Source organism: Hyperolius riggenbachi, chromosome 5 (genome assembly GCF_040937935.1).
Source record: "Hyperolius riggenbachi isolate aHypRig1 chromosome 5, aHypRig1.pri, whole genome shotgun sequence".
NCBI lineage: Eukaryota > Metazoa > Chordata > Amphibia > Anura > Hyperoliidae > Hyperolius > Hyperolius riggenbachi.
Window position 1 is genome coordinate 225832383 of NC_090650.1, and position 24767 is coordinate 225857149.

General features: G+C 43.2%; 1 protein-coding gene across 1 annotated transcript in view; it reads right to left on the reverse strand.

The window, feature by feature from the left end:
* GABBR2 (gamma-aminobutyric acid type B receptor subunit 2) overlaps nt 1–20317 on the reverse strand; it is an 842117-nt gene extending 821800 nt beyond the window's left edge. Inside the window, exon 1 of the mRNA XM_068236712.1 lies at nt 19071–20317. Within this exon, the coding sequence (XP_068092813.1) occupies nt 19071–19487 (417 nt within the window). The 5' untranslated portion in view covers nt 19488–20317. The remainder of the gene's footprint in view (nt 1–19070) is intronic.
* Between the last annotated feature and the right edge of the window lie 4450 nt (nt 20318–24767).

Here is a 24767-nt window from a genome sequence, read left to right on the forward strand (position 1 = left end):
TCCAATAATTCAACTAGAGAGTGTGGTACCAATGGAGTCCAAGGACCTTCCAAAGGAGACAAAAACAAGACAGGGACACCAGGAGCCCCTGATAGTGTAGCACATTGAGGGTATGGGACACTCAACAACAGTATGTGCAGAATATTCACAAGGATAGGTTGCAAGACCAGCAACCACAGTGAAACGGTTGTTGAGGAAAGTCCGTTCTTTAGTCTTTGTCAATGTAGGTCGCTCTCGGGGAAAAGAAAAAGGGGTGTAAGGGTTCCAAGGAACAAATATACATGGCCAACACTCCGAGCAAAGGGGGTTGGTGTAGGATATTACTGGGAAGGAGGAGGTGCCCCAAGATGTGATGTGAGGAATGGATAATGTAAGCTGGATAAAACATACATAAATAGGCCTACCTCTAAAAGAAGGGGGTAGCCCAAAAAAAGTAATAACATTTTAAATAGAAACCAGACATTTGAACGACAACACACCTCGTGCATCCCCAGATCAAACAACAAAAGCATCTCAATACTAGCGATTTGCAAGCAGGGAGTGCCTCTATGACTTACACCAGAATACCAGAAATAATCATGCAGCTAATCTTGTCAGATCTTACAACAATGTCAGAAACCTGATCTGCTGCATGCTTGTTCAAGGTCTATGTCTAAAAGTATTAGAAACAAATAATGAGCAGGATAGTCAGGCAACCAGTATTGCTTAAAAGGGAATAAATATGGCAGCCTCCATATCCTGCTCCTTACAGTTGTCCTTTAAGGGGACATAGCCTAAATAGGTATATACGATGAGGGTACTTGACATAATACATAAATGCATACAAACATATCACATATCAAACATATCACAAAATGAAATGAAATGAAAACCATGAAAATACATGAGTAAAAAAAATTAAAGAATCAAAAAGACTGGTACTTCACCCTAAAGGTCATTAGACTAACTCAGATCTCATATCAGCAGGATGTTCCTCCTGTCTCTTGGTGTAATTGTCTGTTGTCCAAGTGTCCACCAATATTTGTGTATTATCCTCATTTTTTTTGTTTGTCATTGAGGATGTTCGTTAATGATCATGTAATAATATTAACCCATGAGTACTGTTATGAGTAACCTATGATTAAGTTAAAGATTAAGCTAAAAAATGGCCCTTCATCTGATTTGTATGAGTACCTACTTAAGTAGTGCATGAGAAAATTGTCACCCATCGGGGATCTAGAACGATCCTTTGGGCGACAATTCGCAGAACGATGCTGTACAAACACATTCCTAGCCTTGAGGCTAGCAATGTGATCTGTTGCTATGGAGGGGGTGAAGGGATGACAGTCAGCGTACAATGGAGCAGCTTCAATTGGTAGGAGGGGCTTGTAAAAAGCATCCAAAAGGTCTTGCTTGGGCATGTGGGGTCATTAAGAATCCTACAGGACAGATCTTTAATGATGCCCGAACAATATGAATTGGTGGGTGCTGTACACACATAACGATTGTCGACTGCAAGGGTCATTACTGGCCGTTTCAGACGGCGGTTATCGCATGTATATACTTAGCTTGAGACTTTTATAATCAAGGTTCTATAGATAGCCTACGTTCTGAGTAGACCAATACATGCATGCACAAACACTCACACATATCCCACAAGAATCCTAAAATATTCTATAAATGTCAGTACTAATTGTATTGTTTGTGTTCATCATGCATTCTGAAAGATAGCTATTGATATCTACTCTTGGTTTCAGGGCCGGTTCTAGCTACAATGGGGCCCCAGGGCAAAAGTAACTCGGAGGTCCCCCTAGGAACACCCCCTTGCAGCCCCTGACCCGGCTCGCAGAACCTATCCCATCACCCTCCCAGCCACACAAAATCATTAGTTGTCCATATGTCCCCAAAAGCATTGTTGTGGTCCTCATTATTCCCCTCCTTCTTTCACAGTGTACACAGTGTCTTACATAATCCAGGCAGGACACGAGGCAGTACTGTGCCCTGGACTACTTCTCCCCACCGGTCACTCTCTTCCTCATTCCATGCAGGCATGTTTGGGACCACCATAGCTGGAGGGGAAGGGGAAACCCCTTGTGGGGCCTCTACAGGCTCTAAAGCCCTGGGCAAATGCCCCCTTTGCCTGTTTTGGACCTTAAAGGTAGCCATACACTGGTTGATTTGCCATCAGATCGACCAACAGATAGATCCCTCTCTGATCGAATCTGATCAGAGAGGGATCGTATGGCTGCCTTTACTGCAAACAGATTGTGAATCGCTTTCAGCATAAAATCTATTCACCATCTGTGAAGCTGCGTGCCCCCCCCCCGCATACATTACCTGACCCGGCCGGCGCAAGTCCACCAGTTTCCGCTGTCTTCTTCTCCGTGCTCGGCTCTAGCTTCACTGAACTTCCTGCCAGGGGAAGTTTAAACAGTAGAGGGCGCTCTACTGTTTAAACTTCCTGCTGGGACAGGAAGTGAAGCCAGCCGGAACCCGGAGCCCAGCGGAGAAGAAGACAGTGGAGACCAGGGGACTCGCGCCGGCGGAGCAGGTAATGTATTGCCGCTAACGTCGGTCGTCGTGCATTCGACCGCCGCTATCGACACCCGCTGGCGATCGAGCAAAATCTTCCTCACAGACGGCTCGACGGGAATCAACGGGAACGATTGATTTCGGACGAAAATCGATCGTTCTGTCAGTGTTTGTGCAACGATTTCAAAGCAGATTCGATCACAGTGATCAAATCTGCTGTATATCGGCGGGAAAATCGTTAGGTGTATGGGCCCCTTATCAAGTGATTGTTTACAATTTGTAAGCAATCTCTTGTTAAGGTCCAAAATTTGAACCAAAAAGTAGATATAAATAGCAATAATTTCATAAGCTTTACACACTTTCATCTAAAAAAATGATCTACCCAGATGTAAGCAGTTGTTAATAATTAATATTAATACAGTAACCCAGTACTTATTACTGAAAAATACTGAGCAGAAGTGAAATACTAATGGAGGTTATTGATTAACTAGCAGAATATACTATAACACAAATGAAGGTCATAAGAATAATTAAAATTTGTTATTGGCTTGTACCAGATTGACCAAACAGAACTAAATTATTTAAAACCTGCATAACTACATAGGGCTGCAATCTTCTACCAACATAACCAGTTGTAAGCTGTGAAAAATGGAAGCATTGGAGTATAGTGAAGACTGTAATGGTAAATCTATGGTATTTCAGTTACACACTGATGATAAAGTGCTTAGCAGTACACAAACACACGCAAACACACAGTGAAAGTAGATAATCAGAAAATGAATCAATTAAACCTTGGGGGGAGAATCACCATCTGTTGGTTGCTAAACGGAGAGAAGGGGCATGTTTTGAATTCCTTCCTTCTTTACAATATGGACAACATGACTTCAAAACCTGGTGTTTACCCTGGCTCTTCATGGATTTCCATGAGTAGCCACACAGCATACAAGAATAGGAATACATATATACTGTATATATATATATATATATATATATATATATATATATATATATATATATATATATATATACACTGTATCTTCTATCTATATATATAATAGAATAAGTGCCTCAACCTTCAAGCAAGAAGCAGGGCCTGAGCGGCATCCTCTGAGCTCGTCCATACCACTAAGGTGGTTAAGTCATGTGCAACAATAAGAATCAGAATACCCCAGCCAGTGTACAATTCAATACAAGATACAACCCCCGTTTTCAAAAGAATTGAGATGTACATAAAACAAAAAGTAATTATTTGCACATCTTTTAAACTCCATAACAGTAAAATGTTGTCGAACAGAGGAAAGGTCCGCAACAGTATCTCCATGAAAAATCTTTTATTCAGGACATATCCTTAACCACCTGAGCGGTCTGGACGAGCTCAGCTCGTCCAACACCGCCGGAGGCTGCCGCTCAGGCCCTGCTGGGCTGATTTACATCAAATAAAAAGCAGCACACGCAGCCGGCACTTTGCCAGCCGCGTGTGCTGCCTGATCGCCGCCGCTCTGCGGCGATCCGCCGCGAGCAGCGGCGAAAGAGGGTCCCCCCAGCCGCCTGAGCCCAGCGTAGCCGGAACAAAAAGTTCCGGCCAGCGCTAAGGGCTGGATCGGAGGCGGCTGACGTCAGGACGTCGGCTGACGTCGATGACGTCACTCCGCTCGTCGCTATGGCGACGATATAAGCAAAACAAGGAAGGCCGCTCATTGCGGCCTTCCTTGTTTATTCTGGGCGCCGGAGGCGATCGGAAGATCGCCTCCGGAGCGCCCTCTAGTGGGCTTTCATGCAGCCAACTTTCAGTTGGCTGCATGAAATAGTTTTTTTTTTATTTAAAAAAAACCCTCCCGCAGCCACCCTGGCGATTTAATCAGAACGCCAGGGTGGTTAATACAGCCAAAACTGAGCAGCTGACATGTTTCTGACCGAGGTCCTTAATCATAGCTATGAGCTACTATCCAGCACTATCTACCATGGCACAGTGAAGCGGTTACTTCAACATATCTATATATATAATAAAGTAAGTGCCTCAACCTTCAAGCAAGAAGAAGTAGCGCCCTGCCCCCAGGGCCAGTCCAAGCAAGAAGAAGGGGTTGGTCCAAGCAAGAAGAAGAAGTAGTGTCATATCAAACCAAGGGCAAAGAGGGATAATTTGCATATTCAGCAGAAGTGCATTGTGGGTAATCACAAATGTTAACTTATAGCTGAATTATTGCAGATTTGCTTCTGTTTTAAAGGGAACCAGAGGCCCCAGAAAAAAGATTTTATACATACCTGGGGCTTCCTCCAGCCCCATACGCACGGATCGCTCCCACGCCGCCGTCCTCTGCTGCCTGGATCCGTCGGTACTGGGTCCCATCATGGCCGCCAGTCGGCCGGCTGACGCGGCCAATAGTCCACATCACACGGAGCTCCCTCCATGTACGTACGCGTGAGGCTGCCTACTGTGCAGCCGCATGCGTACGGGTATGGAGGGAGCCCCTGTGATGCGGACAATTGGCCGCGTCCGCCGGAAGTGACGGGACCCGGTACCGCCGATCCAGGAAGCGGAGGATGGCGGCGTGGGAGCAATCCAGGCTTATGGGGCTGGAAGAAGCCCCAGGTACAGTATGTATAAAAGCTTCTTTTTTTTTTATTACGTTCCTCTCTGGTTCCCTTTAAGAAGGAAAATTACACCAAGCTTTGCTTTTTTTAGTAGGAGGGCTTTTTGGTCTCTTTTATCCTCCTATGCATTCTTAGTAGTTTGGGTCACCCTGAGCTGCATGGTTACTCTGTTGTACTGGTCCAAGCCCTATCTCATACAGACATATCAATCCCTGCTATGTACTAATGAGGACCAAACGTCTGAAATAGGCTGTCACATGTGGGTTTGATATGACTGTGTAAAACTTAAAGCTATAGGCTTGCTTGACTTACCAAGGGTGGAAAGGAATAATTTGCATATTTAATAGCAGTGCATTGTGGGTAATCACAAATGTTCACTTATAGCTGAATTATTGCAGATTTTCTTCTGTTTTAAGAAGGCAAATTAAACCAAGCTTTGAGTTTTTTAGTAGAAGGTGTTTTTGGTCCCTTTTATCCACCTATACATTCCGAGTGGTTTGGGTCACCCTGCTGCTTGGTTACTCTGTTGTACTGGTCCAAGCCCTATCTCATACAGCCATATCAATCCTTGCCATGTACAGATGAGGACCAAAAGTCTGAAACAGGCTGTCACATGTGGGTTTGATATGGCTGTGTAAAATTTAAAGCTATAGGCTTGCTATACACCAGTGGTTCTGGATGCTTGCTTGGCTTACTAAGGGTGAAAAGGAATATTTGCATATTTAGTAGCAGTGCATTGTGGGTAACCACAGATGCTCAGTTATAGCTGAATTATTGCATATTTCCTTCTGTTTTAGGAAGGCAAATTACACCAAGATTTGCTTTTTTTAGTAGGAGGTCTTTTTGGTCCCTTTTATCCCCCTATACATTCCGAGTGGTTTGGGTCACCCTGAGCTGCTTGGTTACTCTGTTGTACTGGTCCAAGCCCTATCTCATACAGCCATATCATTCCCTGTCATGTACTGATGAGGCCCAAAAGTCTGAAACAGGCTGTCTACATGGGGTTTTTATATGACTGTGTAAAATTTAAAGATATATGCTTGCTATACACCAGCGGCTCTGGATGCTTGCTTGGCTTACCAAGGGAGAAAAGGGGTCATTTGCATATTTAGTAGCAGTGCATTGTGGGTAACCACAAATGTTCACTTATAGCTAAATTATTGCAGATTTCCTTCTGTTTTAAAAAGGCAAATTACACCAATACATTGTGCGGCATTGCAGGAAGGGACGACAGTGGAACGCACGATGGAACACGGAAGAGGGGAGTCATCCCCGCCCGCTGCCTCTTACTAATAGTGGCAGCTGCTACTGTGCTTAAGCAGGAGGGGGAGCGCACATGGGGGACCCAGGTGAGGGGGGGGTTCCTGCTGAGCTTAAGCTGGAGGGGGAGTGCACATGGGGGACCCAGTTGAGGGGGGGTCCAACCCCCCTTCCCGCCGCTGTGCCCAATACCCCCTTCCTGCCCTCTACCCTCTTATGCGGCGTATGCTACGCTGCGGGTCGGCTAGTATATATATATATATATATATATATATATATATATATATATATATATATAATCCCTGGTTGAAGAACAATATATGGGCTGCAAGTTTGTTCTCAGCCTGAATCCATTCTTAAGTCAGAACACTGTGCTATCTTTGTCCCCTGTTCCTCCTTTATGCCCCCCCCCCCCCTGTACCTCCAGTGACCACTTGTGTCACCTCTGTTTCCATGTTCCTTCAGTGTCTTTTTCTACATCACCTCTGCCTCCCCCACCACTGCTTAGTGTCCTCTCTGTACCAGCTCTGTCTCAACTGTCTCTCTTTCCCACCTCTACCCCCCTGTACCTCCTTCAGTCTCCATTTGTGCCACATTCTTTCCTGGTGATGATTGTAATGAGCTAACTTAACCCAAAATGTCACATTAAATGTGCTACTACAATTATACGTTATTACAATTCTGAAACTGAATGATTTTCCACAATCCACGTAAACTTCCAGAAGGTTCCAGGGCTGGATCACAGGTTTATTTTAAAATCCATAAAATGTGTATGCAAAATGTAAAACTCTATATAGTAAAATGTACCGCAGAATTTTTTTTATAAAATAGATTTTTTTTGAAGATTTACAAGGTCTTTTTGATAAAAAATTGAATTCCCATTTCTGTGCCATTGTAAGTCAGGGAATATATATATATATATATATATATATATATATATATATATATATATATATATATATATATATATATATATATATATATATATATATATACATATATATATATATATATACATATATATATATATATATATATATATATATATATATATAAACAGTGGGTTGCAAAAGTATTCGGCCCCGTTGAAGTTTTCCACATTTTGTCATATTACTGCCACAAACATGAATCAATTTTATTGGAATTCCACATGAAAGACCAACACAAAGTGGTGTACACATGAGAAGTGGAACGAGAATTATACATGATTCCAAACATTTTTTTTTACAAATAAATAACTGCAAAGTGGTGTGTGCATAATTATTCGGCCCCCTTTGATATGAGTGCAGTCAGTTGCCTATAGACATTGCCTGATGAGTGCTAATGACTAAATAGAGTGCACCTGTGTGTAATCTAATTTCAGTACAAATACAGCTGCTCTGTGAGGGCCTCAGAGGTTGTCTAAGAGAATGTTGGGAGCAACAACACCGTGAAGTCCAAAGAACACACAAGACAGGTCAGGGATCAAGTTATTGAGAAATTTAAAGCAGGCTTAGGCTACAAAAAGATTTCCAAAGCCTTGAACATCCCACAGAGCACTGTTCAAGCGATCATTCAGAAATGGAAGGAGTATGGCACAACTGTAAACCTACCAAGACAAGGCCATCCACCTAAACTCACAGGCCGAACAAGGAGAGCGCTGATCAGAAATGCAGTCAAGAGGCCTATGGTGACTCTGGACGAGCTGCAGAGATCTACAGCTCAGGTGGGAGACTCTGTCCATAGGACAACTATTAGTCATGCACTGTACAAAGTTGGCCTTTATGGAAGAGTGGCAAGAAGAAAGACATTGTTAACAGAATGCATAAGAAGTCCCGTTTGCAGTTTGCCACAAGCCATGTGGGGGACACAGCAACCATGTGGAAGAAGGTGCTCTGGTCAGATGAGACCAAAATGGAACTTTTTGGCCAAAATGCAAAACGCTATGTGTGGCAGAAAACTAACACTGCACATCACTCTGAACACACCATCCCCACTGTCAAATATGGTGGTGGCAGCATCATGCTCAGGGGGTGCATCTCTTCAGCAGGGACAGGGAAGCTGGTCAGAGTTGATGGGAAGATGGATGGAGCCAAATACAGGGCAAACTTGGAAGAAAACCTCTTGGAGACTGCAAAAGACTTGAGACTGGGGCAGAGGTTCACCTTCCAGCAGGACAATGACCCTAAACATAAAGCCAGGGCAACAATGTAATGGTTTAAAACAAAACATATATATGTGTTAGAATGGCCCAGTCAAAGTCCAGATCTAAATCCAATCGAGAATCTGTGGCAAAATCTGAAAACTGCTGTTTACAAACGCTGTCCATCTAATCTGACTGAGCTGGAGCTGTTTTGCAAAGAAGAATGGGCAAGGATTTCAGTCTCTAGATGTGCAAAGCTGGTAGAGACATACCCTAAAAGACTGGCAGCTGTAATTGGGCAGCACGGTGGCGTAGTGGTTAGCTCTCTCGCCTTGCAGCGCTGGGTCTCTGGTTCGATTCCTAGCCAGGGCACTATCTGCAAAGAGTTTGTATGTTCTCTCCGTGTCTGCGTGGGTTTCCTCCGGGCACTCCGGTTTCCTCCCACATTCCAAAAACATACGGATAAGTTAATTGGCTCCCCCTAAAATTGGCCCTAGACTACAGTACTTACATAATATAGACATATGGCAATGGTAGGGATTAGATTGTGAGCTCCTTTGAGGGACAGTTAGTGACAAGATATATATACACTGTACAGCGCTGCGTAATATGTCGGCGCTATATAAATACTAACTAATAATAATAATAATAATAATAATATTTGCAGCAAAAGGTGGTTCTACAAAGTATTGACTCAGGGGGCCGAATAATTACGCACACCCCACTTTGCAGTTATTGATTTGTAAAAAATGTTTGGGATGATGTATGATTTTCGATCCGCTTCTCACATGTGCACCAGTTTGTATTGGTCTTTCACGTGGAATTCCAATAAAATTGATGCATGTTTGTGGCAGTAATGTGACAAAATGTGGAAAACTTCAAGGGGGCTGAATACTTTTGCAACCCACTGTGTGTGTGTGTGTGTATATATATATATATATATATATACATATATACAGTATATATATATATATATGTATTTTTCTGAAAGCTTCTCTTGGCTTATAAACTAAATTATACAAACTATTCCTTTATTTTGAATTTTTTTTCACTACCTACTTTTTTTTTTAAACAAAAAGAAGGTTTATCGATCATATTGGTCATGAAATACACATTGCAGACAATCAAATGGTACATACAGGTGCACATCAGGGCTTATAGCACAGAATATTTGCAAAAAGAGCGCCTGACAGCAAAAAGAAGGACACTAAAAGTTTGCTAAATTTGAAATACGTGCAACACACAACATGTACATTAAAAGACATGGCATATTTCTTCATAACACAATTAAGGACCCAACTAAATGTACATGCAGTTAGTGGCAGTAAAGTTAGGAAGTCCGGTCAAAACTAATGGAAATAGGAAGCATACTCAGATCATGTTATAGATATATAGAATAAAATAGAAATAAAATAAAAATAAAGTAAAAGTAGTCACATCAGGCCCCCTCCCTCCACCTGTCCCATATTAAATGAAACTGTTTCAGACGGTTTCTGTGCAAATATACAAGCTTTGTGTAGGGTGGGTTTGTATTGAGTCTCTTGCGCCAACCCGTAAACGTGGGCGCCTCCGCCGCCAGTCACTTGAGGGCAATTTCTTGCCTAGCTGCAAATAATGTTTCGTGAATAAAGGTTTTAATATTAGGTTGCATTCCGTCATCTGTTATTATACTTAACACACATAAAGCAGGGTTCATGGTTACAGGGCAACCCATTTTGTCATGTAAGAAATGTATTACCTGTAGCCAGAACGTCTGGACTAAGGGACATTGCCAGATCAAATGAAAAAAAGTAGGCGAGTGATTCCCACATTTAGGACATACATCAGATACGCCAGTTTTATACTTAACAATTCTAGCGGGGGTCAGATAAGCTTGATGTAGGATATATATTTGAGTAGCTCTGCTTTTAATGCATACAGAGACCCTTTTGGGGGCCTCTAGTGCATCTTCCCAGTCTTCAGTTGGAAAGACCATTACCTCTTTTAACCATTTCTCTTTAACCGGCTTCATGCAGTCAAGCGCTTTACTTAACACCAGTTACAAGTCTCCAATAAGGTGCTTGGCAGGGCCCTTTACCAAAATTTCAAGGATGGGATGGGGGGGTGATACGAACAGGGTTTTTCCCGAATTGGGCGTAAAACGCATGGTGCAATTGAGTATATCGAAAGGGTTGGACATTAAAAGTAGGCAGGGATGGATCTGGGGGGGGGGGGGGGGGGGGGCGAGCGGGTCTCTTGCCCCAGGCGCAGTTTGTTGAATTCTTAAAAAGGCGCCAAAACTGGATAGGGAAAGGCAGTTAGGGTGCCAAAACCTGACCCTTAGGCGCCAAAACTGGATGAGGAATGGCAGTTTAGGTGCCAACACCTGACCTTTAGGCACCAAAACTGGATGGGAATGGCAGTTTAGGCGCCAAAACCTGACCCTGCCCCAGGCGCAATTTGGTCTAGATCCGTCCCTGAAAGTAGGGAACAATTTACGGAGATTGGAGATACTAATAAGCTTCCCCTGTTCTATTATTTGTGTTAGGAAAATTACACCTCCTCTCTCCCAGTAGTGAGGATCAGGTACTGTAGAGAGTTCAGGGAGTGACGGGTTATGCCATAGAGGGGTACATGGATCATGATTTAGTGATAGATGTAGTTTACAAGTACGCTTCCAAACATAGTAAGCTTGGGACAAGATAGTGTTTTCCTTATGTGAGGGAGGGTTGACACCTCTAAGCAGATCAAGGGCTACGCTCTCTCTATTAAGGTCCAAATTGTACCCCAGAGCTTCAGGGTTATAGGCGTCTCCTGTCACAAACCAGGGGGCTAAATGTTGTAATTTTCACTACCTACTTAATACCTAGATATACTGTAATGATTATTCAGATAAGTTCCTGACACCACACAACATCCTAGCACAGCTTAGGAAAAATCCCAACACTTAAGGAGTCTTGTGTAATCCACCATTTATGAATTGAAGCACGAACACCATCTGCTAATGTCTCCACAAATGCCATGTATGTAAACACAATTCTACTTTAACACAGGATACAGCGGTACTTCCAACACTGCTTCGCTCTATGAAAATTGGTTTCCACTCATTTACATACACGCATTTCAATCAATGTCAGTTTGTCATATTTTTTTTTTAAACTCATGAATCTGATGCTTAGCAGTGGCATGGATTTATCCACAGAATGTATATTCTGTACTTTATTTTTTGCATTGTGTATAGAACAATGACAGGTACAAGTGGAATGACTCCTCTGAACTGCAGGTTTTATTTATTTATTTATTTTACCTTTAGAAAAAAAAAATCTAGGGAGTGTTGATACTTGTCAGTGTCGTTATTCTGCATGCAATTTTCAGACACTGTGGGCCATATGCAATTCACTTTTTCACCCGAGTTTTCTCCTAGGAAATAATTTTTTATCTTCGATTTAAAAACACTTTTTGTCACTTTGAAATGGAAAAAGTACCAAAAAGTAGGTGAAAAAGTACTGTCACATTATTTTATTTGTTTGCTTGCTGGGGGTGTAAAAGGCATTTATTTACAAGATGTGAAAATATCACCTAGGAGAAAACTCAGGTGAAAAAAGTGAATTGCATATGGGCCCATTACTCTGCATTTAAAGGACAGCTGTAACCGCCTAAAACAAAAAAGTTAGATACTCATCAAAAAAGAGGGAAGGTTCTTGATCCCATAGAGCACAGCTAGGCCTGGGATAAAAGGTATGGTTAGCTTTTGGCATTAAGAAAGAAGTTGGTAAAGCAGGAGCTTAAAGAGGAACTACAGTGAAAATAATGTAATAAAAAAGTGCTTCATTTTTACAATAATTATGTATAAATGATTTAGTCAGTGTTTGCCCATTGTAAAATCTTTTAAACCCCTGATTTACATTCTAACATTTAAAAAAATGGTGACAAGTACTTTCGCGGAGACAAGCGGCAAACTACCATCCAGGAGTCACCGGCCGGGACTTGAGCTGCCTGTGGACCAGTGGAGTTGAGGGCTCCAAGAGTAGGACTATCTGTATCACTCTCCAAGATACGTGAGTTTGATGGTGCAGCAGTACATCGTGCTGCCAATCAGTAATGAACTGTGTATTGCTATTCAGTCACGGAGCCATTCACTAATTCATTTGAAATCCAGGGATGCAATACATTTGAACCGCGGTATAAATGCATGGACTTTACTGGCCAGTAAGATTTTAAGAAACGTGCTCAATTGGCATTTTATGACATTGGATGTTTTATATTTTTTTTCCTCGTTGGAAGGACCTTCTATGAATTTCTATGAAAACTGTGATTGAAGATAATTGTTTAATGTAGCTACGAAGAGGATCTCATAAGCTAAAGAACTTTGCACATTGAAGTGAGGCGTTTTAAGTGCGGTTAGGAAGCATTTCTTATAACAGTAGTTTGGAACTGCTGCAGGTGGGGATATAACCCTTTCTGTGACAGTAAGAAGTAACGATACTGTGAGGGAGATTGCTAGACTGAACGCCAATCATTGTTCTATATATTTAAGCGAGAGATATATTTTAACAGGTATATTTTATTAAACATTTTGCAATATTTTATTTGCATTGGCGCATGAGTTATTTTGAATGGTGTTTTAGAGTGTAAGGTGGTGGTTTTCCTTGCTAACTCTGTGCTGCCAACCGATACTGCACAAATAAGCGCTACAACATTAATCTTGATTGTTAAAAATAGGCCTTTTCAACAACAACAACAAAAAATACAAAATTAGACCTATCTTTTACAAAAACATATGTGAAACCGCATGGCTTTGCAACACCATAGGAAACCATTGTATGCCAATCGCACGCAATTCAAATACAATATGTATGGGGAAAGGAACTTGCTGTGCAGTTTTAAAATGCACAGAAATTCAGATTGTGAATCAAACACCAATGCATTTTTGTGTGTGGCCCATAGACTAACATTACATGAAATTTTGCATACGTTTTCGCTATGCGGCAAAACAAATGCAATGCAAAAGTTCGCTCCCTGCCTATTATTTTTAGCTATAGACCCTGGCCAACCATGCAGATCAAGTGTTTCTTACTAAAGTGTGACTAGATTATCCGCATGCTTGTTTCAGTTGTGTGATTCAGATACTACTGAAGCCAAAAGGATCTGCAGGACTACCAGGCAACCAGTTTAAAAGGAATTAAATGTGGTAGCCTCCACATCTCTTTCACTTCAGGTGTCCTTTAAAAGGAGAGGTAAGAGAAATATGGAGACACTGGTGTAGCAATAGCCCCATGGCCCCTGCCATCCGCTGGAGGGCCCGGGGACTAAGGGGTGCAGAGCAGGTCCAGCGATATTATTACACCAGTGCTTGTGTGCATTCCTGTGCAGCTACACAGAAGAGTGAAGGGAACCAGTCTCTCAGGATGAGGTAAAGTATTACTTTCTTGCTGTGGCTGCCACTGGGTGGGAGGGGGACTTTGGAGCCGTGACTGGGGTGGGGGGCCTGGTCTGCCAAATATTGATGAGGGCCCATGCTATGTAAATTAGGCCCCTGTATGGAGACATGTCTATTTCCTTTTAAACAATACGCATTGCCTGGCTGTCCTGTTGATTCACTGGCACAAATACTTTTAGCCATTTTAGCCATAGACCCTGAACAAGCATGCAGATCAGATGTCTCAGACAAAAATCTTACAAGATTAGCTGCATGCGTGTTTCAGGTGTGTGATTCAGACACCACTGACTAGAAAGATAAGCAGGACTGCCAGGCAACTGGTGTTTAACAAGACATAAATATGACAGCCTCCATATGTCTCCCACCTCAGGTTACTTTTCAGTTCAGAAAAATAAGGTTAGCTAGCTAAGTGATTTGATGAAACGTTGGGTGGTGGTGTGGAGGTGTGGAAAGTCCCCCCAAAAAAATGTATTAAGCAGTTAGGTACTGCAATAAAATGGCTAACATGTTTTGTACACTTGCGTCCTTAGTCATAGCCCAAGATACAATACATCCAACAAGGTATATATACTGAAAGACACACCTCTAAGGGTGTAACCCACAAATAGATATCAGAATATTTAAAAGTAAACCACTCACTCACATTAGTATATATATTACAAAGTTGATTACAATCACAGACAAACACAAAATATATTAAAAGGATGTCAGCATATAAGGTTCAAATCCCACTTGGCATTCAGACCACATGGGATACGAGTACCAAGAGTTAGTATCCAAAAAGCTTCCTGCAACAGTAGTTTTCTGTATGTATCCCCCCTTTTAACCGAGCAGTAGAATTGGCCGAACCTCCGATTTTCGGTTCGCAAACCGGGTGCAAAAGTTTGGTTCATGCAAACTTTCGCGAACCGCAATACACTTCAATAGGGAGGCGAACTTGGAGAACTAGAAAAATATATGCTGGCCACAAAAGTGATGGAAAAGATGTTTCAAAGGGTCTAACACCTGGAGGGGGGCATGGCGGAGTGAGATAGATGCCAATACTCCCGAGGAAAAATCTGGATTTGACGCCAAGCAGCATTTTAAGGGCCGAAATCACATTGAATGCTAAATTGCAGGCCTAAAATGCTTTAAAACATCTTGCATGTGTATACATCAATCAGGGAGTGTCATTAGAGTACTGCTTCACACTGACACACCAAACTCACTGTGTAACTCACTGCAAACAGCTGTTTGCGTAGTGACGGCCGTGCTGGACTGGTGCGCACCATGGCCAGAGCGCAGGCCAAGGCGGTTTTCAAGCCCATATGGTCGCATGGCTGAGGTAGCTGAATGACAAAACATTGACTATCCAGCTGATCAAATTTGGTCTGTCCACAATGAAGCAACGACCTTATTATCTTGGGTGTGCCCCCTCCCCCCCGAGACACTCATTTAGCCGGTGGTCATTGCTTCATTGTGATATGCAAGCCCCTTCACCGAGGCAAGGTAATGATCACGAAGGGGAATTGGCACATGTACATGCCTTTTGTTTTGTCGTTGCAGCCGCAGTGCAGCCAGAAAAATTAGGCAGGCATGTACATGCACCCAAAAAATTATTATAGTGACCACGGCTAGCAGTGGCCTTAAAAATTCAGGAATCCACCTGGAGTCCTGGACCCTCTTGGTGGTGGCGGAGAAGGCAGTCAAGTGGCCTGCAGGCAGAGATGCTGCGTTGGGAGCGAGTTAGTCTTAGGGCAGGCAGCCAGTCACACGGCATGCAGGCAGAGATGCTGTGTGTGGGGACTGACTTAGTCTTCGGGCAGGCCTGACCATATTTTGCAGACCATGTGGTCAGATGGTCCCTTGACTCAACGCTGTGTGCCAGAGATGACACCACTTGCCTTTCAACATCACGGTACAGTTTGGGTATGTCCTTTTTTGAAAAGTAATTGCATATCTTCCACTGCGGTGTGTGGATTTGCTTTTGTGTGCTGCTTTCCCTCAGGTGGTCATCCCATTGCAGTTTGTGTTTTGTAATAATGTGCCTTCGTAAGGTAGTTGTCCCTACGCTGGTCTTGGTCTTTCCATGGCTCAATTTTCAGTGGCAGAGAGTACAGATGGCGTCTCATCTGAGGCAGAAACACAAAAAAATGTCCACACCGCTGAGCCCTGGGATGATGGCACTTTGATGGTGGCGGCCGACTGAGTGTTAAGTGGAGTGCCAGAATCAGAGCAGGAGGAGGAAGATCAGTCACGCTTCCGTGCGGAAGCTGAGAAAGATGAGGTGATCTGTGTTAAATAGTCAACTATGTCCTGACAATATTGGGGGCTGATGGCACGTGCCTTCTTCTGAACACTGTACTTTGGTCGAGGGCCGCACAAAATCACGACAGTGCGACCTCGAACAGACCTTCCAGGTGGCCTGCCTCTGTCTTTTGTTTTGTCCATATTGGGGGATGAAGTGAAAGGTATGCACTGACTTGACTAATACAATGTGCAGTCAGTCACACAGGTGCAGTTAACAGGTATGCACGGAGTGGTATATCACACTGCGTGTGCTCACATAGGTAGATGGGTGCACTGAAGTGTACAACATGTAGTAGGTATATGCAGTGATGGGTATTACATGTGCACCTGTCACACACAGACAAGTACTGGATAGGCACAGTGACACTGCGTGCGCTCACATAGGTAGGTGGGTGCACTGAAGTGAACAACAGGTAGTAGGTATATACAGTGATGGGTATTACACGTGCACCTGTCACACACAGACAGGCACAGTGACACTGACTGACAGGGCTGTATATAATGCAAGTGGGCCACACACAAAAAAAAATAGATCACAAGAACAAGATTAGCTCTCAAAAGAGCTGTTGTGGGGTGCTATTTTAGCAATAACAATAAGCCAGGAGCAAGCTAACAAGCCTACAAGAGCCTAACTAAGCTTTCCCTATGAGAGTCTGCAGCAGCTATCCCTTCACTAATTACTGCAGGCACACGTGTGAGTGAAAAGCCTGAGGCTGCCTGCCTTTTATAAGGGGGGGGGGAGGGCTCCAGGAGGGAGTGTAGCCTAATTGGCTACAATGTGCCTGCTGACTGTGATGTAGAGTGTAGAGGGTGACCCTCGTGATGCACTTAGGGAGGGCAAACCGAACTTCCGGAAAAGTTCCTGGTTTGCCGCGATCGCGAACCACGGAAGTTCACCGAGAACCATTCGCGGGTGAACCGTTCGGGCCATCTCTACCGAGCAGCTCACTCTCTCCACTCACTGAAAAGTAAACCCGCTTATGTCACCTGTATGCACCTGCGTAAAATGTCTTGTGACATTCAAAATATTGTCTGTATTCTGGGAGGCCCCATTATAATGGTGGGTCATAAATCCAACATACTGAAGATTGCATTTAACACAAGTAGCAGCATACACCACTGATTTGGCAATTGATGTATTGTCGAAGGGTAACACTCTTACCTTAAATTATGTGTGTTATTTAATAGAAATTGGACTAGAAATTACTAGATATGCAGTACATTTTTCACACAGTCAGTGATATTTATAAAGCAGTTACATAGTCAGTGACTGCTACTATTGCCTATACTGAAATGTGTTTCATTTAACTAATGAATCATGAACATGTTCCATTTGTTACGCTAAGCCAGGGGCAATAGTAATGCTGTTTGACTTCTTTTCCATTCCCAAGCCACAAGGGTGTAGGTGCAGTCCAGCAGAAACAAACTGAATATTTTAAGAGGTTGCCTTGGAAATGGTATCAAGCATCTCCACAAGAAGTGACTGCCATCTTCAGGCACTTGCTCAGTCAACAGGGTCATCCCAAACATGTTTAATAGAATAAGACAAGAATCTATTAGAGATAGCCAATGCAATTCACCAAAGCACTGGGTATTGACACAGTTGAAGAGGAGGGGAGATTAAAAATCAGATGCCCTTTTATCTTGTAAATAATAGTGAATCCACATCATGATGTTAACAACAACAACACAAAGAAACACAAATCTGAACACTGATATGCTGCTATTAAATTTATTTTTGTTTAGAGCTGTATACTGTGAAATCTAAATGTAATTAATGTAGTTGATGGTGAATTGCATATGCTGAATATATTCAAGACTAAGCAGCAGTGCTGACAAGGGGATAAGATGTCTTATAGTTCTGTACATTTACATACAGCAAGTTTGCAGATTTTTCAGGTAAGATGCAAAAGCTGCTCACATCATTACACCCTTAGTTACAGCCTTATGAAGCCAGGGAGATTCATGCATCAGGCCTATCAATTCCCCAAGAAATCTGCTATGTTACATTAGATAATTGCTGCTCAGCCTTAGCAATGGTGGCAACTGCAAGTATATACTAGCTATTTACACCTTGGATACATTCCCCTATGTGCAGTAGGAACACTGCAATGGTCAGTTCCTATCATGGTTAATGTTTCTATTTCAGCCTGCAAAATGCACATATAAAATTATAATTTGATATCCCAGATAAAGATGTCCTATGCTGCACACTGCTTGCCTGAAGCTTGAAATAAGAGACGTTTTTAAATGCATCTGTTGCTCAGTCAGCTAAACTAAATCTATGCAATGGAGGCACAGGGACTGAAAATGCTGAACATAAATGGTAAGGTTTAAAGGTGATGCAGACACTAGGAAAGAAAAAAAATGTACTGAAAACAGCGACTGATGGCATAATCAGCAGAAATACAGCGATCTCAGCATCCAGAAGGAGACAGAAAAGGTAGGCAGCACCTATGCAGCATCATGGTGCTGGGAACACACACTGAAGAGCGCACTGCATTTCTGCATTCTCTTCATCATTACCCTGACTCCCACTCAAGGAATTGTGCCTTGTTGTTATGTTATGGGAAAATCACGCACAACCCCATCAATCATGTCAGACAACCATGTTAATGACAGTTACCGGCAAACACATAAATTACTAAAAACTGAGATCTGTTAGTCTGTCCATAGAACCCCTTAAGCTAGGGTTATGACACAATCCTAGGTACATACCTTTACACCATTACCTCTGCAGCTAATTCATTATACTCATAGCTAAATAGCCAATTATTTAGTATTCCACAAACAGCATAGAAGCCTGAATGCATCTACCAAGCCTAGGTACATCATCAAGTGCATGAATACAAGGATGCCAATAGGCGAACATCTTACCGCTGTATCATAAAGCTTCAAGTCCAGGACATAGGGATGCAGCAGGGATTCATTGCGGATCTGATCAATAGCCAATAGCACGGCCGGCAAGATGCCCCTGCCAATACTTCCCTTTGCCACTGTTTCACTGAGGGGCATCAAACCCATTATATACAAGGACATACTGTTGGAAGGTTGTTCGACTGTTGTTCCGCTTGAGCCATGAACCAAACCAGGTCCCAGTCCTAAACCCAGTACCAGCAACAAGCATTGTGGAGGCAGCAGGGGCATCTGAATGGCAGGTTTGTGGAAGCCTCCAGCAACACCAGTGACAGCAGCGCCAGCACCAGTTCCTGCAGCTTCAGCACCAGCTCCTGTAGCTTCAGCACCACGGAGAGCGCAAGCTGATCTCCAGTGCCTCCTCGGGGACAGAGCCATTCCAGTGTCTGACTGCAGGGGAGATGATGGATCAGGTCCGCCCTCTACTCTCTCCTCATATCAGGGAAAGCAAGGTACCTCCAAGCATCAGCGGACACAAGCACACCCCAACACTGAGATGTAAGACTTCCCTGGCGTGCCAGAGATCCTCCTTGTGAAGGAGATACTGGAGCAACGCGTAGCTGGCTAGCATTTAGATCCTCTGCAATCCATATGCATTACACATGAAGACCAATGTAGCAGCACACCAGAAAATCAGAGCAGGTATCCAAAGTGCTCTCTTCCAAAAGACCTCTTCCTCTCTGTCCTATTTGTTTTCCTTCGAGGATCAGGGTCTCTCCCCCCTCTCCCTTCACACACACACCCCTGACAATCCTGCTGTCAATGGCACCTCCTCCTTCACAGCTCCCAATTGTAACACCGCCACCACCAGTGCAAGAATCCTAGGCATGAGCACAGGCAGAGGTGTGCTGCTGCTGCTGCTGCTGCTGCTGCGGAAAGGAAAGCACGTCTTGCAGTACTGGCTACCATGGCTCGCAGGCACCAGCCCTAGGGTGCTTTGGCGTGATGGGCAGAGCTTCATCGGCGTCTCCAGTCTCACATGTTTTGTACAAGCAAGGCATGGCTGTGCTAATATCAGGGGAAAACGAGCTATTCTACTTTATTTTCCTGAAGAGAGATAATAAGGAGTCTGCAGACTCACTTCTCTATGAAGACATGCTTCAGCAGTGTTGTACGTGCTGGAGGGCAGGAGGCTGCAAAGCCCTGGAGCAGGGACTGTGACCGACGCTGCCGGCAGTGGGCTCTCTGATGTCTGTCCCAGAGGGATGGAGGATCACTAATACCATCCCTGTGTCAGCGAGCGCTGATGCTGCTGTACTGGGGACTACTGTCACGCGTTGGTTTTGCAGGCGTTACGTGTTTAAAGGCACCCATGGCATCACTTTAGATGTGCATGTTCTTTACTTTTCTACTACCTAGTAGTAACAGTAATATTGTGTCAGCTTTGCTACCAGTAGCAAAACAGCTCCTAAGCAACTCAGGTGCTAAATTCCAGCTTATTTTAAGCTCTGTATGGAATAGGTAATTTCTATAACATTTTAGCTTATATCTGTGTGCCTGTGTACCTGTTTGAATGATCTCTCTGCAATCCCTGTCCCCATAGCAGTGTCACAAAGCAGGGTGAGCGAAAAAAATATCCCCAACTGAGGAACAGCCTGAAAAACATTGCATCAATTCAGCAAAGACTAAGACCTTTACTGGTATTTGTGTCACCATGCCAGTTACAGAGAAGCCAGAAACAGGAAATGGAAGAAAATGGTACCAACAAGGACAAAACAGAAAAAAAACTGGAGAAGCCTCCCAAGCTATCCAAATAGCTACAAGAATGGTTGGGTTACAATTTTAATCATGCAAGTAGTGGCGTAGCTAGAGATCATGGGGCCTGATAGCAAAACTTTCTTGGGGCTCTCAGATGTGGGCACTCATAAGCAGTGGCGTAGCTAAGGAGCTGTGGGCCCCGATGCAAGTTTTACAAGGGCCCCCCAAGCACACTATACATAACAATTGATACGGCGCACCAAAAACTTCTAATGGCAACTACAGTGTCAGAGGTGCAAGAAGGGGATGGGGAACAGTTTGTTAATGATTACCACTATTCAAAGCATCTAGAGAAGTGATTATTATATGAGCACAGGACCAAAAGAGAGCTAATACTGCAGTTGAGGGAGGGCCCTTCGGGGCCCCTCTGGCCCAAGGGTCCCGATGCGGTTGCAACCTCTGCAACCCCTATTGCTACGCCCCTGCTCATAAGCAATGACATCTGCCCTATGGATGAGTTATTTCGGCAATTTACATTCTCAGGCAATCAACACTACACATAGTTCATGTGCAGAAACACGAGAAAGTTAAAGGTGAATACTTAAAATAACACCTGGGCCCCCAATGTGCCAAGGCCCTGTAGCAGCTGCTATGGCTGATATGGATCCTGCTATGCCCCTGCATATAAGATAGCCTCATTTTGGTTAACTTATATGTAACATCAAACTAGAGACTGTATATGACTGGCCTTTGTTGTGTTTTGCTAGTTTCATTTTGTCAGTATGGTAGCAGCAACTTCTCTAGCTAACTGCCATTTCTATTCCAATAGTTTTTATTGCCTTTTTCAATAAAAGAGAATAACATTGCCCAACATAAGGCATCTTCAGCATAAATTGTAGAGTGTTACATTTGTGATAAAGTATAACAGGTCTACATAACAATAGGTCTATATGAATTATAACAGAGTTGCATAATCAACAATTGCAATCAAAAATATCACATTCTGTCATGAAAATTGGTATAATCAGTTACATTTATAAACACTGTGTAAGGCTCGTACACACGTCAGATTTTCGCAAACGACCCGTCGTTTGGACGTTTGAACATCCGGTCGTTTGCACGCTAAGCGGTTCACTCAAGTCCAGTCTTAGCTGAACGACGGACTGTACACACGCCCGATTTGACATGCAAACGACCGGACGTTCAAACGTCCAAACGACGGGTCGTTTGCGAAAATCCGACGTGTGTATGTACCTTTATCTAGTAGACGCCCAATAGCTGTTGTATTTCAGCAAAAAGATTGGAGTTAGTTGGTTCTATTAGTTTTCTTGAATGTGGAGCTAATAGCTAACTGCCATTTCAAGCCACTGTAAGCTATGCCATTATAGAAATAATAAGGAAGGTATTCCATATCTGTATATACAATTTTTTTTTTTTGTACAGCTGACACAAAATGTTATCGTTATTTTCAGACCCTTTTCAGGGAACAGGAAATAGAGTGCATATGGCTAATGGACAAAAAGGGTGCACCATAGGCTCCAATGTAAAATATCGGTTTTTGGGTGCCAAAGAAGACATTTCGGCGCCCCAGTCAAATAGCGGCCGCCGGTACTGTGAAATCAACATTTTTAATTTACAGAATACATTTTGTAACAAATATCGTTTAGAAATTCGTTTTGACTATCAGTTATAACTTATTTTAGCATTTTAAAATTCATTTTTGGAATGCAATGCGTAAATTATCGTTTTCAAGCTTAATGTCCAACAAATATATCACTCTTTAAATTAACCTTGTTTTTGAAATTACAATGCGTAAATTATAATTTTCACGTTTATAATCTAATATATTGTTTTTTATATTAACGTTATTTTAAGATTTTTTTTAATGCAAACATTATTGTTAGGTTTATTCTATTACAAATATATAGCTTTTTGATTTTTTTTTTTATATTACCGTCATTTTAAGATTTTTAATGCATACGTTATTGTTAGGCTTTTTATACTATTAGAAATATATATATTTTTATATTCATGTTATTTGCAGTAAATTAGGTTTTTTTTTTAGGGTTAAGCACCGGGGGCGGGTTTAGGGTTAGGCACCACCAGAGGGGGGTTAGGGTTAAGTACCACCCGGGGGCTCTTAGGGTTAGGTACCACTAGAGGGGGTCTTGGGGTTAGGCACCACCAGGGGGTTTTAGGATTAGGCATCACCAAGGGGGGGGGGGGGGTCTTAGGTTTAGGCACCACCAGGGGGTTGTAGGGTTAGGCAACACCTGGGGAGGTCTAATGGATAGGGATAAGTACAGGGCGGGTTCTGTGTGAGAGTATAGTTAGGTATAGTTGCAGTAAAATATTTGTAATGTCTACAATTTCTTTCCTATGCTTAATACTAGTGAAAATATCATTTTATGGTTATAGACAAAATCTTCCGATTTTATTAACGTTATTTCAACATATTTATACTTGATTTTAGATTATGATTTAGAAACCATAAAAAACAGTTATATATAGCACGGTGGCATAGTGGATAGCACTCTAGCCTTGCAAGCGCTGGGTTCCCGGTTCGAATCCCAGCCAGGCCAACATCTGCAAGGAGTTTGTATGCTCTCCCCGTGTCTGCGTGGGTTTCCTCCGGGCACTCCGGTTTCCTCCCACATCCCAAAAACATACAGATAATGAATACTCAGAATACTGCACGGGTACACCCTCCAAATGAACCCTGGTTTGGCCTAACTTCACCTTCCCTAAACACTGCTGAACACAATGATCTGACCAGCTAGTTAGCTGACCGGTGGCCCAATCGATCTGTGGGGAGTGGAGGTGCAACCAGGGCATGCCAAGGATAACTGTGGAGGTTGTCATGTGTAGCACAAAGAACTGCAATCTTTCTCTGTGCAGCACCCCTATAGTGACTCCCACCTCTGGTGTCTGGGATAACGGATGATTCCTCTGCAGGGGGGAATCATCCACAGCTGTAACTTGGATGGGCGGTTTTACCGGAGTGAGTGAAATACCCAGTTTCTAAGTAAACTCAAAATCCATAAAATTAGCTGCAGAGCCTGAATCAACAAAGGCTTCAGTGACCTTGGTCTTATCTTCCCATGTAACTGTACAAGAAAGAAGCAACCGTTTATCTTCTAGGGGTAAGAGTCAGGCGCCTAGGGTGTTACCCCCTACAACTCCTAGGCGGTAGCGTTTCCCGGCTTATTAGGACAGTTTCGTACTCTATGTCCCCCTTCAGCACAGTACAGACACAGCTGTTGAGACATCCTGCGTCTTCGCTCTACCTGGGACAGCTTAGACCGACCAATCTGCATTAGCTCGGGTGGAGGCGAGACGGGAGGAGGTGAGGCAGAAGGAGGTGGGGTCACTGGGGTTGTGGCGTAAGACACTACTCTGACACGGTGACTACCCCTGGTCTGTCTTTGATAGCGCAGCCTGCGGTCGATTCGAATGGCCGCTGAAATGGCCTCATTGACTGTTCTGGGCTCGGGCTGACTTAGCATTAGATCAGAGACCTCATCGGACAGTCCTGACAAGAAACAATCTAACAGGGCATAGGTGTCCCACCGGGCTGTAACTACCCACCTCCTAAATTCAGCTGCTTAATCTTCGACCGGACCCTTGCCTTGACGCAAAAGCTTGAGCTTCCGCTCAGAAGTCGAGGCAAGGTCCGGATCGTCGTAAATTACCGCCATAGCTTTAAAAAATTCCTCCACAGAAGTAAGGGCTAGGTCTCCAGTGGGCAAACTGTACGCCCACGTCTGAGAGTTGCCAGATAACAAGATTTTAATAAATGTGACCCTTTGGGTCTCGGTCCCCGAGGATCGGAGTCTCAACTCAAAATAAGACAACACTCTACTCCTAAAATTTCGAAAGTCAGATCTATGGCCAGAAAATCTTTCGGGTACAGGCATACGTATGTCAATGCTAGGAGGAGATCGCACTTTGTCCACTGAT